The 17,443-nt window shown below is 45.4% G+C and overlaps 1 protein-coding gene across 1 annotated transcript in view; it reads right to left on the reverse strand.

The window, feature by feature from the left end:
- Positions 1–760: 760 nt before the first annotated feature.
- FNTB (farnesyltransferase, CAAX box, subunit beta) overlaps positions 761–17,443 on the reverse strand; it is an 83,902-nt gene continuing 67,219 nt past the window's right edge. Inside the window, exons 8-12 of the mRNA XM_065871234.1 lie at positions 16,981–17,110; positions 13,901–14,033; positions 7,660–7,771; positions 6,025–6,139; positions 761–892 (exon numbers count right to left, since the gene is read on the reverse strand). Of these exons, the coding sequence (XP_065727306.1) occupies positions 761–892; positions 6,025–6,139; positions 7,660–7,771; positions 13,901–14,033; positions 16,981–17,110 (622 nt within the window). The remainder of the gene's footprint in view (positions 893–6,024; positions 6,140–7,659; positions 7,772–13,900; positions 14,034–16,980; positions 17,111–17,443) is intronic.

Genomic DNA, 17,443 nt, shown 5'->3' on the forward strand with positions numbered 1-17,443 from the left:
GCTCTGGGGCTGCTTCCTCTGGCACAGAGTTGAACTAGAGGTTCATTTTCCACTCATAATTGGCTTTCCGGGTCTAAGTCACCACAAGTGGGGCTGAAGCAAATCCTGCCCATGCACCTGCCCAACCCGGCCTTGGAGATGTGTGGTCAGTGCCCAGTGTGGCCAGGGAGGGACTCACACCTCCCGAGACCTTTCTCCTCCCACCCCAGCTCCTTCCCCTTACAAGTAACCAGGCTGGGAGGTGAGCGCCTCGGGCACCTCTGAGTGAAGTGCCACCATGTTTTCTTCCTGGAGAATTCATTTTGGTGGGACCCAAAGCCCCTGCCTAGGCATGGAGCAGACTTATTTCCACCCACGGAGGCCACCTTCCTGGTGACTTAACGGTGGCACAAAGAGGAATCGCAGCAGCAACTCCAGATGCCGCAACACTCATAAACATCATTCACTTCGATGCGACGGTCGCACTGGAGAGCTGCACTGTTTTCCAACCAACCCTGGCCAGGCCAGAGCGGGTTCAGATGCCTCGTGGCTGAAGATTTTTGGTTGGACAGGAGTGGAAAGAATTTTTTAAAAACCACACCACTGTGTTCTCTAAACACAGAGCCATCAGTTTTGTTGTGTTTAACAAGAAAGGACAGAGAACCAAGCTTCACAGCGGCCAAGGCTTGTGCAGCATGGAATGCAGTTATGTATCGAAATGTATAAACCTTGGTCTGACTGGGGAGGTGGGTGAACACAGAGCTGCGGGACACCATGTCCTCTAGTCAGTGGCAGGCTCTGCTGTTGCCTCATCCTGCTGCTCCTCGAAGCCTGGAACTGGCTTTTGCAGAAAGTGCATGGTGGCCTGGATCACCTTATCTGGTCCAATATTGTACACAGGGTGAGTGGGCTGCTGCAGAGAGAAGAACAGATGCCAATTAATCACCCCAGTGGTCCCTGGAAATGTGCACAGCCTCTGCCCATTAAATGCACTTGTAAAAATGTAACATAAGGAATCATCAGAGATGCACTAGGATCTCACAAGGCCCTAATGTTCAACAACAGGGTATTGGTAAAAACATGTTACAGTATGTGGGACACAAAGGAACATTATAGGGCCACTAAAAAACATGCTTTCAAATATTTTATGATATTGGCAAATACTTACATTAAGGTGAGGAAAACAGTATGCGTGATATTATTCCAAACTTACTTTTTAAAGTGTTGATAGATGTGATTTATATAAATAGGCAAAAAATGGACATATGCCAAAACAGGAACCATGACATGACTGTTTTAAATTTTCTTATTTATACTTTTATATATATTCCAATTATTAAAACAATGAACATGCATCTATATTTATAATCAAGAAAATGTTACACTTAAGTAAAGGTGTCAGGCCATATATAAATATAAATTATTTTATATTATCCCACTGCACCACAGAAACCCAAAATAAACTTTGGTCTCAGACAGGGCACAATCCTAGGCCAGTATTCAGGACTCTTCCACCCTAGGACAATGAAGAAGGGGACATAATTGCAAGAGATTTAAAAAATTTTAAGAAAATACTATGAGCAACTTCATGCGAAAACATAAAAATTCAGATAAACTGAATAGTTTTATAGAACAATACAAATTTTCAAAATTGCTCAAGAAGAAATTCTTTAAAACCTATATGAATAAGTTAAATCAATAACAATTGTTTTTTGTGCTACCACCATTCCCCCCAAAAAATACCAGGCCTACATGGTTTCTCAAGCAAGTGTTAGCTTACAAGATAATCTCTAACTTATACAAACTTTTCCAAAGAAAAAGTAGAGTAGGAAGACATCTGTCTAATTTTATGAGGTTATATTATCCTGAAACACAAACTGGAAAAGAATACAATAAAACAAAATTTTCGATCAGTCTTTCTCATGAACACACATGCAAAAAATCCTAAATAAAAATACGAGCCAAAAATACCAGCAGAGTGAATCCAGCAGGTGTTAGAATAGCACATACACCCCCCCACACTCTGTTATCACCAAGCAGGGCTTATCCCGTAACGTCAAGGTCACATCAGAATATGTATTAACAAAACACAACATCAGATTAAAGGAGAAAAGCCAGATGAGGAAAAAGCAGTCAGTAAAATTTAACAATAGATTATGACTGAAATAAAACAAAAAAACAACCCAGTAGACCAGGAACAGAGGGGAACATCCTTAACCTGATATGAAATGTTTACCAGAACCTCACAGTGAGCATCCTCCTTAATGATGGAATTATAGAAACCTTCCCATTACAATCAGAACACTTTCTATTACCACCTCCAGTCAACACTCCTTGGGGGTTTTAGCCAACATTACAAGGCAAGAAAAGAAAGAAAATTCTTGGGTTTCCCTGGTGGCGCAGTGGTTGAGAGTCTGCCTGCCGATGCAGGGGACACGGGTTCGTGCCCGGTCCGGGAAGATCCCACATGCCGCGGAGCGGCTGGGCCCGTGATCCATGGCCGCTGAGCCTGCGCGTCCGGAGCCTGTGCTCCGCAACGGGAGAGGCCACAACAGTGAGAGGCCTGCATACCGCAAAAAACAAACAAACAAAAAAACATCTGAAAACATACAAAACAACTCTCTATATAGTTCATGGATACATACCGCAAAAAAAAAAAAAAGAAAAAAGAAGGAAAGAAAATTCTTAAGAATCAGGAAGGAAAAAGCAAAACTCCTTACTTGAAGATGACATTACATTCTAAATAAGAAATCCAAGAGATTCTATAGACAAACTTTTACAACTATCAAGAGAATTCAGAGGGAATTCCCTGGCGGTCCAGTGGTTAGGACTCCACACTTCCACTGCAGGGGGCCGGGTTCAATCCCTGGTCAGGGAACTAAGATCCCACAAGCTATGTGGAGCAGCCAAAAAAAAAAAAAGAATTCAGCAAGGCTGCTGGGTGCAAAGTTAAACTATAATTATCAATAGCATTTCTATACATTAGTAACAACAAATTACAAAATAAAATGGAAAAAAATATTCCAGTCACAATAGACACAAAAACTATAAATTTCTTAGACATAAGTCTAACAGACGATGTCCTAGTCCTTTATGGAGAAAATGATAAAAGACCATTAAAAGGAATGTAAAAATTCTGAAGAATTGTGTTTATAAATGGGAAGCCTGAATGTTAAAGTCAGTTCCCTCCCATTAACCTTACATTCAATGTAATTCTAATAAAAATTCCACTAGTTTTTTTTGTGTGTGTTACTTGATAAGCTGATCCTAAAATGCACAGGAAATCCTAAAATGCAGAAGGCAAAGAATATCCAAAGCAGTTTTGAAGAAAAAGAATGAGGTGGGTAGGTGAGACTTACTTACCTGCATTTAAGATTTGCTTAAGACAGCAAAGATAACAGACCAATGGAACAGTGTGTCCAGAAACAGTCACCTCATATACAGAAACTTGAGTATGTGACACATGTGATACACATCAATAGGAAAGGTTGTAAACGTCAATAAATGGTGCTGGTCAATTGGTTAACCAAAATGGGAAAAAGATAAAATTATATCCCACCTTCACTATAGACGGAAATCAATTCCAAGAGAATTAAAAAATTACATGGGATAAGCAAAACTTTAAATTGTTTAGAAGAAAATATATTTATGACCTCAGGGTAGGAAAAGATTTCTTAAGGGTAGGAAAAGATTTAAGTAATGCAACCCCCCCCCCAAAAAAAACCCTCAAAAACAAAGGCAAATAAAATTATTCACTTTAGAATTAAAATCTTCTATTCAACAAAAACACTAAAAACAAAGTGAAAAGACAAGTCACAAACTGGAAGAGATTCACCACACACACACCACTGACAAAGGATTAGTATCAAGAACACACAAAGAACTCCTACTACATAAGAAAAGAGCAAACAAAATTACAAATCAATACGAAACTGAGCAAAGCTCCTGAGCCAGGAGCTGGCTGGCAATTCACAGAAGACATAACACAAATGGCCAACAAACGTTTGAAAAGATGCTCAGCCTCACCAGTAATCAGGGAAATGCAGAACAAAACTGAGACACCATTTCACATCTGTCAAGTTGGCAAAAAGGAAAAGTCTGACTATGGAGCAACTCATCTTGGTGCCATGTGAGCGTTAAATAACCCAAGCACATAGGGGCGAGGTTCAGGGCCATCTGGTGAGGATGAAGGTGTATCTCTCTCAGAAACTGTAACTCGAGAATGTTCACTGCAACACCTTGTGTAATAGCACAATCTGAAACCATCTCAGTGTTAACCAACAGGAGACTAGAAAATTAAACTGGGGTACACTTAGGCAAGGGAATACCGTACAGGAGTGAAGATGACACTTAGACAAGGGGATACTGTACAGGAGTGAAGACGACACTTAGGCAAGGGGATACCGCACGGGAGTGAAGATGACACTTAGACAAGGGGATGCCGTACAGGAGTGAAGATGACACTTAGACAAGGGGATGCCGTACAGGAGTGAAGATGACACTTAGACAAGGGGATGCCGTACAGGAGTGAAGATGACACTTAGGCAAGGGGATGCCGTACAGGAGTGAAGATGACACTTAGGCAAGGGGATACCGTACAGGAGTGAAGATGACACTTAGGCAAGGGGATGCCGTACAGGAGTGAAGATGACACTTAGACAAGGGGATGCCGTACAGGAGTGAAGATGACACTTAGGCAAGGGGATACTGTACAGGAGTGAAGATGACACTTAGACAAGGGGATGCCGTACAGGAGTGAAGATGAATAAACTAGAGCAACACATATGAAGACGACTAAGCCTCAAAAGGGTAATGGTCGGTGAGAAAGTGATGCAGAATAAATGGTGGGGTAGATACTGTTATAAAACATTTGAGGGCTTCCCTGGTGGCGCAGTGGTTGAGAGTCTGCTTGCCGATGCAGGGGACACGGGTTCGTGCCCCGGTCCGGGAAGATCCCACATGCCGCGGAGCAGCTGGGCCCGTGAGCCATGGCCGCTGAGCCTGCGCATCCGGAGCCTGTGCTCCGCAACGGGAGAGGCCACAACAGTGAGAGGCCCGCGTACCGCAAAAAGCAAACAAACAAAAAAAACATCTGAAAACATACAAAACAACTCTCTATATAGTTCGTGGATACATACCTATGTAGTAATAGCACAAAAATATTTGCAGGCATGATAAATGTCATTTAGGATGGGGTTACGCTGAGGAAGGAGGGAGGGAAAAGAACGGAAGAGGGTTGCATAGGAGGCAAATACTTGGAACAGCTGAAGGGTTGTTACTTGGATTTTCTCAATTACTAGTGAGGCTGAGCATCTTTTCATCCACCTACTGGCCACTTGTGTTTCTTCTCTTGGAATATTTCATGACAATCTGCACAGGCCCCATCATCTGACAGCCGCAGACAATCTCAGCCGGAGTTGAGTCTCAGGATCGTGACTAGGCTCACAAGCATCTCCTGCGGCCAGGCTGGCCTGGGACTGGATGCAGTGGTGAACAGCTCGCCCGCACGGGGCTGACAGTTTTTGAGGGAAGCAGATAAAACCCAGTTAAACACACACATGACAAATCGTGCTGGTGCTATGAAGGGCACAAACCAGGCCCTGGCAGAGTGTTTTGGGTCATCTCATATACAGAAGGTGGTCTGAGAGGGCTTCTCCGGAGGGATGGCCGCAAGCTGAGAGCTCCAGAAGACAGTCAGCCACATGGGGAGGGCTGCTGGCTACAGATGCAGAAACTCGCTACATCTGAGCCAGCTTCCTGGGAGATGGGAACTAATGACAAGTGGTCTGGGTCCTAGGCTGTGGGACAAAGGCACAAACCCTCTGTCACAGGTTGGACCCTCGCCTGGAACCTCGAGTTTGCCAGCCAGACGCTCATGAACAGAGAACGAGCTGCAGACAGAGGGTGGGGACGGGGAGTTCACCAGCCTGTCCATGTCCTCATGCAGCCGGTTCTGCAGGCCAAGAGTGGGTGCTCTGCTCTCCTGCCAGCCCCATCCTGGGGGCCCCGTGGAGAAGCAGTGGTAAGCCCCCCATCCCACCTTACCAGGGCGTTTTCAGGCACACCCAGGACCACATCGTGCAACATGGCTCCACTGCCGAAGTGCTGGGCTATGGACAGGCCGCTCAGGCAGTAGCAGGTGTGGTAGAAGTCCCGGGACCTGGAAGGATGGGGCGACTCTTAGCAGGTGTCCTCTGCTCCCCACCGGCCCCAGCACAGCCTCTGACAAGGCCACCGCACAGACGAAGAGGCCCGGGGAGCACTCACGCATCCCATCCCACCCTCCACGAACCTCGAAGCCTGGCTTCCCCCAGCAGCATTTTTCAGAGCCCCATCCTTCCGCCCTGCTTGATAGCAGGAACTGTAACCTTACAGTCAGTCCTGTCAGCTGTCTTCCGGAAAGGGCTCTCCAGGGTAGTGCTGGCTAAATTAATATAGTTAAAAAAAAAAAATCCCACAAAATTTCTAGGAATGGGCCAAATTCTTCCTGATAAATTGCTGGGGACTGGCCTTCAGCTGGACCAGGATGCAGAGGTAGCAGGGTGTGTGTGTGCTGGGGGAGTGGGGAGTGAGCAGCAAAGGCAACAGGACTTGACTGGTTTCCCTTTTGGCACCTAAAGGTATTGAATCTACTCGGTAATAGTCGCCTTGATTATAATCTCTGTTTATGACACTCAGGAGTTTTAAAATCCTGTATCCTCTTCTATTTAAATCAGTTTGGTTAAATAAGAGGAGGGGCTTCCCTGGTGGCGCAGTGGTTAAGAATCTGCCTGCCAATGCAGGGGACATGGGTTTGAGCCCTGGTCCAGGAAGATCCTATATGCCGCGGAGCAACTAAGCCTGCGCGCCACATCTACTGAGCCTGTGCTCTAGAGCCTGTGAGCCACAACTACTGAGCCTGTGCTCTAGAGCCCACGAGCCACAACTACTGAGCCTGTGCTCTAGAGCCTGCGAGCCACAACTACTGAGCCTGCATGCCACAAGTACTGAGCCTGTGCTCTAGAGCCCACGAGCCACAAGCACTGAGCCTGTGCTCTAGAGCCCACGAGCCACAACTACTGAGCCTGCGTGACACAACTACTGAGCCTGTGCTCTAGAGCCCACGAGCCACAACTACTGAGCCTGTGTGCCGCAACTACCGAGCCTGTGCTCTAGAGCCCGTGAGCCACAGCTACTGAGCCCGTGAGCCACAACTACTGAGCCTGTACTCTAGAGCCCGTGAGCCACAACTACTGAAGCCCACGCACCTAGAGCCTGTGCTCCGCAACAAGAGACGCCACCACACCACAACGAAGAGTAGCCCCCTCTCCACAATTAGAGAAAGCCTGCGCTCAGCAACGAAGATCTAACGCAGCCAAAGATAAATAAATAAAATAAATAAATTTATAAAAAAATAAATAAAAATAAAAAAGAGGAAAGAAAAACTACCAACACAGCAATCTGTTTACCTAACTGGCGAGGGGGTGCAAGTAAGCTGGGTAAAAAGGAGAGCACTGGAGGGGCCAGGATGGATGGATGGCACTGGATGGGGGTGCTCCCAGCTGGGCTGCTTCCTCCCATGCCACACGTGCACTAAACAGCAACAAGGAAAGGCCCACCCCGTCTGGCTCTGAGTAGGCCTGAGGTGCTCACCCCTCTCTCCCCGCCCCGTCCCTCCCTCCCCAGAGGCAAGGCACTCACTTGCCAGGTTTATCCAGAAGCCCCCCGGTGGGGCACTGGCAGCACATAAGAATGTACTCCTGCAGGGCCTGCTGATGAAACATCCAGCGGCTCATGCTGAGGGCAGGGTCACCTAGAGAAGACAAAGGATCAGTGTGGGCTGGAGCCTAGGAGAAGTCCAGCAAAGGATCGATGACTTCTTTGTATTTTAGGATCCATTAGGAACTGTCAGGGTTTCCCTCTAGTCTCCTTGGACTAATCTTGAAAACTACATTCTTGGGACACTCGATTTCTTCACCCAAGTCCCGAGACACGTCCCTTCTCCTGAACCTTGAAGAGTCAAAGAGCAGCAGGTCAGAGCAGCACTTGGCTTTACTTGAAGTGTCCCCTTACCCTGGATGACCACCCTAAACCACATCCCTTGCAGGCACGGACAAACTGTTTAGCTCAGCTTACCAGACTGCCCTCTGCTACTGCTCCTGACCTGGTTCACAATTCCTTTCCCTGGGCTTCTTAAGACATTTCCTCCAGTGCATCTCTGAAACTTGTTACCCAGACTCTAATTAGCCAAGAGAACTCTAATGGGGTGATAACGTCTGTTTCTTCTACTGATACTTGTCTTAGCCTGGACTCAGTCTATCTCTAAAGGGACTTCTCCAACTAGCGTTTTGGCTCAAAAAATTTCCCTAAGAAGCATTCTAATAGCCACCCTCCTGCATCATATAATATGATAGCCCAAGCAGAAATGGACAATTCTGGTGATAATATTAAAGTACTGCCAATCAGCAGTCAGAGACTCCTGTGGACCAGTCGGTTATCAAGGGTGGAGGAGGGACAAATAATCAATAGATAGATGTGCACGGAAACATTTATGTGGGAATACACACATAGAATGTGCATTAAGTCTCTGGTTAATTTTATACTTTGATACCTGGGCTACAAAGGTAGCAAACAATCTGTAAATGACAACCGAAAGCTAATTTTTGTGTTTCTATGCATTTTTCTATACAGGTATGATAATTTTGTATCTTACGTTTTTCATTTAACTCTACAGGCATACATTTTTCTGTTCGGCTACATAATCTTCATAACCATCATTCTAAAGAGCCATACAGCATTTCATTAAGTGGACACATAAGGTAATAGCATCAATATAGGCTCTGGATCCAAACTCTCATATATATGAGCAGAGAATCTTCTGTGGGAAAAATTCATCAAAGTTTATAGCAAATGTGGTATATAAAGAGAATATGTAGGCAAAAGAGTTAATTTTGGAATATTTATATACATAGAATACTATAGAAAATAATCATTTTTAATTTCTTAAGTGAGAGATGGGAGGAGAGATGGGTGCAGTTGGAAAGCGATCGCCGTCTCCTGGGTTGAGCACTGGATGAGGTGCACGGTCAGCTGATGTTTGGGGGCCACGTGCAAAAACCACTCATCTTCAACACCCGAGTCCCGCCCTGCCCCTGAGATGCTCACACTAGAAGAGGCACATGGGAACTGAGCCCAAGGAAGGAGGAGCACTTTCAGGTCCCCCCTCTCATGCTCAGCCTGGCACACAGGCTTACTGAAGGAAGTGCTCACACAATTTTAATTACTTTCCTCTTTGCTCTTTCTCCACCTGTGAGCACAGTCGACTCTGTAGGAGATACATACATATATGATGGGACTTCACTCTATCTTGCTTCCAAGGTTGTTTCCAGTTCCTTGCAATCATAAAAAATGCCGCAATAAACATCTTTGTGAATCTTCTCTATGTCTAGGATTATTTTCTTCAAGTAGATTCACAGGAGTGGAATGATTCAGTTAAAGGGAATAAACATTTTTAAGGCTTTTAATAGATACTGATAAACTGCTTTAAGACTTTATATAGCTACCAGCAAAATTTAAGATTTTCCTGTACTACTTCTAGCACTGGTTACTTTGAAAAAAAAGTTCTCAGCAATTAAAATGTTAAAAAGAAACAGTACCTGATCATTTGTTTTGCTGTGCATGCCTTTAGTTACTAATTAGGGTGAACTGTTCCCGTAACTTTCGCTTACTAGTTCTATTTCCTTTTGAGAGTGTCTGTCCTTTTGTCTTCTGAGATCCAAGAGTCAATTTTATTAATCTAGCTTTTTACTATATTTACTCTTTATCTGTATCATATGGTATACCTATTTCTCCCTTTTGGCTCTACTTTTTTGGTTATATGGGGGTTTTTTTAATTGCATAAATATAGTTTACACATATGCTGTAATCACAGTGTTGATTTTTTCCTTTGTGATTTCTTCTTTTAAGAAGCACATTTAGTGGGTACAGGGGTTTGGGCGGGCGGTGATGAAAACTCTAAAATTGATTATCGTGATGGTTGCACAACTCTGAATACACTAAAAACTACTAACTGCACACTTTAAATGGGTAAATTGTTCAGTATGTGAATTACATCTCAACAAAGCTGTTATTTTTAAAAGCATATTTACCAAACTTTAGGGTAACTGCAGGTAACTTTAGGGTAACTGCATTAAACATCTGTACAAAATATACCTTTACTTCATATCCTATAAGAAATAAAAGACTGTTACCTTAAGGTAAATGATAACTTATGGCTAGAACTGGAATCTGAAAAGAAAATGCTATGTTTATTGTTAAAAAGATTACAGAGTGTTTCAGTTACCCCCTACATTATTGAAGTCTAAAGGCTCAAAGTTCATAAACTCGACAAGGAACTTCCTGAGATCTTGAATTTGCACATCAACACACATAATTACGGTGAGATGAAGGGAGATATGATTACAGGCTGATAACTGTGCACTGGAGTCGGCCTTTTAAATCCTTTACATCTCTCCCTTAAAATACAGATCCCCATTATAATGTCATTTTGCATTTCAAAGGTTCCTTTTATCTGAGAAATCAAAAGTTTTTCAAACAGTAACTGACAGATACAGCCACATGTAGCTCAATTTCACAGGTGGACAAATAAAGCCTGGGGTGCATCCCAAAGAACATGGCAGCAACTAGTAACTATCAATCCAAACAGAAACTCACAGGCCTGCTGCTATCCTACTGCTCCACAAAAACAAACTGACTCACTAATTTAGTCAGCATTTGATATTTTAAAGATATTAATAGCAATTTGTTCTTGTACTCAAATACTGTCTTCTATACGTAAGGCAGCCACCGCATGGACTACGGAAGAGATAGGGATTGGCCTGGGTTCACGTGCTACAGTGTGCCGGTCCCATGTCATCTTATCAGTATGATCATCATCATCACCTTTTAAAAATGTATTTGTTCACTTACTAAAATAAAAGTAGTAACACACATGATAAAAAAAAAAAAGAAAAAAAAAGCTGCCTACAGTACAATAGGAGAAGTACATTTCTCTCCCTCCATCTCCTACCCCTCTCCCAAAGGTAGCCGTTGTTAAAGGGGAGTTGTGTATACTTCCAGGAAAGCTGGGTGGATGCCAGCCTGTGTGCACACAGACAGACTGTTCTCGGCCTGGCCTGGCCTTTGACACTTTCCGTTGTGTCCTGGAGAGCTTTCCACGTGAGCCCATTGTAATGCAGCTACTGTATGAAGAGATCATAATTTATTTAACTGTTAGCCTTTTGGTGGGCAGTTGGGTTGTTTGCTATTGAAACGCCACTTCAACACACATCCTTTGCAATGTCTGTGCAGGTAAATTCCTGCCAGTGTCCTCACTGGGTTTAAATAATTTAAATTGATGTCTCCAAACTACCCTCCAAAAAATGATGCACCTACTTACACCCCTCTAACAGTGAAAAGTGCCTGTTTTCCCACACTTTCCCCAACATAGGGTATCAAATTTTCTAATCTCTGCTAATCTGACAGTAAAAACAAATAGGGTCCCACTGTTTTTATTTGCATTTCTTTAACTATCACCTTTTCGTCTGATTAATGGCCATCTACAGATGGCAGGGCTCTGATACCATGATAGGTGGCAATCAGGTATTATAAAGCAAGTCACCTACCCATGCTGTACTTTGTTTCCTCACCTGTAAAATGGGAATAATGAAAGAACCTGTTTCTTTTTCTTTTTCTTTTTTTTGGCCATGCAGCTTGCCGTATGTCAGTTCCCTGACCAGGGATTGAACCTGGGCCACAGCAGTGAAACCCCGGAATCCCAACTACTAGGCCACCAGGGAATTCCCGGATAGTATTTGTTTCATAGGGCTGTTTGGAAGATCAAATGAGAAAATACATGTATAATACTCAGTTCTGCCCCTGGCTTGCGGCGAGCACGTGGTAAGTCTCAGTAGTTGTAGCAGCTGTAGTACAAGTAGCAGTGTAGTAGAATCCTCTGCCTGTTTTTCAGTTGGGTTGTTCATGTTTCTTACTGCTTGGTATGACTTTCTCAAATGAAATTAAGCTCTTCATCATTTATCCAAATATTTTCCCCACCTGGCTACTAGTTTTGTCTATAGAATTTCTCTTTTGTAAAATAACTTTTGTTGTTTTCCTTTATGTAAGAAAGATATATTATTGTAGAAAAATTAGAAAATAGAAATAAAAAAGAAAGAAAACAAACATCACCTGTCATTTCACAACCCAGATACCTTCCATTAATTTTTTGGAGTCAACTCTTCACTGAAAATGGAATTACATACATACTGCTTTGAAACCTAACTGATCACAGTACATTGTGAATATCATTCTACGTCGCATCTCCTTTTGACTCTCAACGTCAGCATTTTGCCCACCACTCAAAACACTCCCGTCTTCCGGAGCCCTGCCTAGTCCAGGTCCACTGTTTGCTGAGACGTGAGCTTTGGGCCTAACATGGGCCTCCTTCCAGGCAGTGAAAAAAGCTGGAAGCACCAAGATTCACAGGCAACTAACTTTTCCCACAGGCAGAGCTTTGAATGTGACTAGTCCTCCAGAACTTGCACTATGATAAACAAAATGTGAACCAGGGCCCCCCTGAAGACTTTGGCAGGTAGCCCTCCTGTTACGCTCTCACTAGATTTTCCTGGCAGCTGCAGAATGACTGCATCTTAATCCTGCCAGGGACAGGTTTGTGAAAGGCTGACGGTGTGACCCAGAGGCTTGACCTCACCAGTTCCAAATAAAGAGATCACTAAAACCCCAAGTTATTTCTGTTTTGAAACGCCGGACTCTCGGGGGACTTCTGACTTCCCTACTATAGTGTTCAGCCAGAGACTGTGCAGGTTCCACAGTCAGGGGACGTATCTCAGCTGAGACATATCTTAGCACCCTGAAACTGAAAGCCCAGGGGCTCCAGGCCAAGGATTCTCAGGACAGACCGCGACGGGGAGGATAGAGCGATGGGGAGACAGGACAGAGGCTCTGCTGAGTTCAATTCGGTACCCAAAGTGGCCACAACTTAAATGAAATTAAGAAATGAAAGAAAGGGGCTCAGAAAAAGACAGCCAAACAAGAAGAAAACGTGTGTGGGGCAGGGCGGGGGATGGGGGCAGTAGAAAAGAATCTCATCTTCTACATTTGAGCAATGAATAACCCAACTACTAAGTCCAAAGAAAAGCTTCCCTCTGGGCCAAGGGATCTCATTCCAAGACCAGATCTGCGCCCAGCAGGGCCTCCAGACCTCCCCTCTCCCACTGGTTTCCTCACCCTGTTCTCACATAAAATAAATGAAAAAGATGATTCCGGAGGCAGCCAGTGGCCTGAGATGTCGCGAGGTAAAGGGACGGCTCCCAGAAGTTTGCTCTCTATCTCACTGCTTGGATCTGCACTCCCACCTGAGATTCCATAGAGATGAACCCAGGTCTCTCCGCTCCAGTGGTGCGGGGCAGGGGGGACACACCCGCATCCAGGATTCTTCAATGAATCTAAAATACAACACTTCTAATGGCGGCAACCACGCAGACAGCCAGGCATGGTGGGTCTTTGCTCCAGGGTTTCTGGTTCTCTGCCCGCTTACGCAACTGCCTTTCTGTCACTGCTGGGACCACGTGCATAGTGTGGGTTTTCAGTTCTGACGTGACACACAGAGAGTTCTGCTCCAGAAACTGCAGCTTCACGTGGAGTTGAGGTGGTGGTCACCGTGGCGCCAGGCACCTGCCTCCCCCTAGCCACAGCCAGAGTGAAGCAGCAGTGGCTCCTAAACCAACGGGACGGAATCCTAGCCTGAGGCGGGAAGGTCCACACTGGGCACCTCAAAATCCAGGACAGACAGCCTATTTCAACCCTCTAACAGAGCGCCCTGGCCTCCGACTCGGTCAGCAGCTGAGGGGAGTCACCCAATCCTGCGTACAGCCCCTGGGCTCACCTTGGGCGTGCAGTGCACGGTGGAGCAGAGGCAGGAGCCCCGCCTGCCAGAAGGAGTAGCAGCCGTCCACCAGCTTGTTGCAGCGGCCCTGAAATCCACCTTCAAACCGCATCTGCCGGCTTGTCACCCATTGCTGAGCGTGAGACAGAGAAGGGAGAGGCAGCTGTAGGTTAAAAGAGACCCGAAATCCAGCAAGCCCAGATCCCCAGAGGCCAATCTGGGAGGGAGGGGTCCCATCTCTTGGCTTCCTGGCACCCGAGTTCTGGTGCTTTGGCCTCGGACTTCCTCACCCTCACTGCCACAGACTACAGTGCAACATCGTCTAACCCTCTGAGGCGACCAGCACGAACCTCCGCTCAGGGCCTAACAGACGACTAACCACCTTTTCCCGGGTTCCAAGTGGGTTCTGGTGCTGAGAGAACAAGTGCGCCAAATTGGCCTGAAAGGAAACCTGCAAGCATCTCTTTTTTTTTTTTTTGCGGTACACGGGCCTCTAACTGTCGTGGTCTCTCCCGTTGCGGAGCACAGGCTCCGGACGCGCAGGCCCAGCGGCCATGGCTCACGGGTCCAGCCGCTCCGCGGCACGTGGGATCCTCCCGGACCGGGGCACAAATCCGTGTCCCCTGCCTCAGCAGGCGGACTCTCAACCACTGCGCCACCAGGGAAGCCCAAACATCTCTTAATAAATAAGGTGTAACTAGGAAGTTTAAGGCCAGACCACCAGTGGCTCATTTCTATTCACCTTTCCTGCTCGGGGAAGTTTATTAAAAGCAGATAAATGGAATTTTGTGCTACAAGTCATCAGCTGATCTCAAACTACTCTTGACTTTTACTTGGCACCTGAGGAAATTCATCGAAGATTTCTTAGCATGGCCCTTGTCCCTCGCAGGACTGGGGGCAGAAGCCGTTAGCCCTGGTGAACGAGGATGGCTCTGTGTGGTCTAGCCTCTGCTATCCCAGGAGAAACTGGCTGGCTGACAGAAGAAAAGAGTTTACTTTGAACCTGTAAGATGGCTCTTGGTGTCACTCGGTGGTCACACATGATACATACTTATCTCCAAGTTTTCTAAACACACTCTACTATGAATATGGAGATAGTGAAGGGTTTGGCCTCGAGGAATGAGTAGAACCAACTAGCCGAGCAGATAATACCTCCACTTCCCTCCCAGCCCCCCCAGGCAGTTCCAGCCACCTGCCAGCGACTCACGGAGCAGCCTCACCAAACTGAAAGGTACAGAGTACGGTATTTCCCCTGTACCTACGTTCTTACTAGACTGAGTTCCTGAAAGGAGTCACTAAGGACCCTCTTCAGAAGGAGTCCAGCCCTCCTTTAATTAATAATTGTACACTTTAGATTATATCCCTGTTCAAAGTAACACCCACCCATAGAGAGTCACAATCCAAAATTCTTAAAAAGACACAGAAAAACTGCACTGCAGGTGCAGGCACTAACATATCCCCAGTCAGTCTTAAATGAACCAGCGCTTTAGGATTGATGCCATTCGATGAAAGCAGGCGAAGCCTTACTCAAGAAAACAGGCACTGCAGTAGGGAGTCCATCCTTCACTTTTACTTACCCCACAGATGCAGTGTTTCTAACCTAGACTAATTATTTTTTTCCAGTGCCTAAGTCCATGGATTTATTCTGTTTCCCTTGCCTATATGAATTCATCAAATCCTTCAAGTATGGGTCCTAGTTCTCCCAGAGCAAACAGAGGGGAGGGAGTAGTTTGGATAAGAAGGTCGCACCTACTATGTACCAGGCTGTTTATACCTGTTCTCTCCTTTGACCTTCAAAGAACTGTTACTTCTACCTTACAGAGGAAAAAAATGGAAGTTAAAGGAGATTAGACCATTTTCCCAAGGTCATGTGGCTGTGAAGTGGCACGGACAGGGTTCAGATCCAGAACACTGCTACTGTAACCGAGGTATCTGCTTATTCCTTATTTCTGCCTGGGAAATGGAGCTTTTATGTTTCACGCCTTGTTGGTGATCGGTTTTCAAAATGGCTGATAAACTCGAAGTCTGCGCACAAAGTTGGCCATTTTGGCATAAACCTTCAAGGCTGTAAGAACCTTCAGGAAGAGTATGCTATAGGAGGCTTCCTAAAGGTGAGGACCAAATGCTGCTGGTCATATCTTACAGAGTATAATAGAAACTGTCTTGGAAGCTCAAGATGGGTCTCACAATGGTTCCTATGATGGGAACCTGACATCTGAACTTGGGGAGAGGACATGAGTATCAGTTGCAGCTGGTTTGCTCTGAGGTCATGGTGAGGGAATAAATGCTTCCCCAAAGATAGCTCCTTCGTGGCTCTGTGTGTGTGTGTTTATGTACTAGGCCTCCAATGATGATTTAGCTATAATCTAACAAGTCCCTGAAGCTGACTGTGCTCTGAGTTCATGCTGAATATTGGGCAGGAGCTTGGAGTTGAGACGGAAATGCCTGGGCCACCTGCTCTGTGCATGACCCGGCTGTGCCTATAGCTCATGTCGAGGTGGTTACTAAACGTTCGCTCGGCTTCAAAATGCCTCAAAACTCTTCTCATAACTTCTTCTCCCAGGAGAATCTTTCCAAGGCACATGATAACCTCTAATTTTAAGAGGCTGAAGCTATACTTCTCTTTGAAGTAGGAGGAAGGTACTCTGGCCCATACCAGATGTCTGGGGGAGTCAAGAAGCCTCTGGAATTGGCCTAACACACTGTACAGAAAGTTCAGAGCAGGAAGATGGAAAGGCAGGAAGGAGGGGACTGAAACCGGGCACAGATGTCTGGGGGAGTCAAGAAGCCTCTGGAATTGGCCTAACGCACTGTACAGAAAGTTCAGAGCAGGAAGATGGAAAGGCAGGAAGGAGGGGACTGAAACCGGGCACAGATGTTCATCCCTTGCACTTTCCTGGTACAGTGCTGAGCACTCCAACAACTGCGTCTGAAGCTTCGTTACGGGACTGTTAGCTCACAGCTCCAGGCAGGAACTGTCAGCCCTTCCCACAGCCAACCGTCCCTTAAGCCGGCACGCCTGAGCAGTCACATCTCAGGGGCCTGGGGCCTGAGAGGAAGACGGATCACCAAGTACTTACTAATAAGCTCTTCAAGTTCAAGAAGCGTTCCTTCTTGAGGATGACCAGTGCGGCCAGGCCACAGAAAGTATAGCCACCGTGGGCTTCCATCCCTGGCACCCCGCCAATTCCACCTTCCCAATTCTGACATCTGGAAGGAGATTGAGAAAAGCAGACTGAGTGTCAACCAATGAGCACAAGTGCAGGACCACCCTGGATGGCAAAGGATGAGTTTGCTTAGTTTAATGCAACTATATTCAATAGCTGTAACTATACTCAGTATCTTGTAATAAACTATAATGGAAAAGAATATGAAAAAGAATATATATATATAAAACTGAATCACTTTGTTTTACACCAGAAACTAACACAACATTATAAATCAACTATACTTCTATTAAGAAAATGAACAACATTGCAACTATGAATGGAAAGATGCTAATTAACTTTTAGAAATGCCTTTTCCTCAAAAGAAAAAAGGAAA

Source organism: Phocoena phocoena, chromosome 2, assembly GCF_963924675.1.
Source record: "Phocoena phocoena chromosome 2, mPhoPho1.1, whole genome shotgun sequence".
Taxonomy (NCBI): Eukaryota; Metazoa; Chordata; class Mammalia; order Artiodactyla; family Phocoenidae; genus Phocoena; species Phocoena phocoena.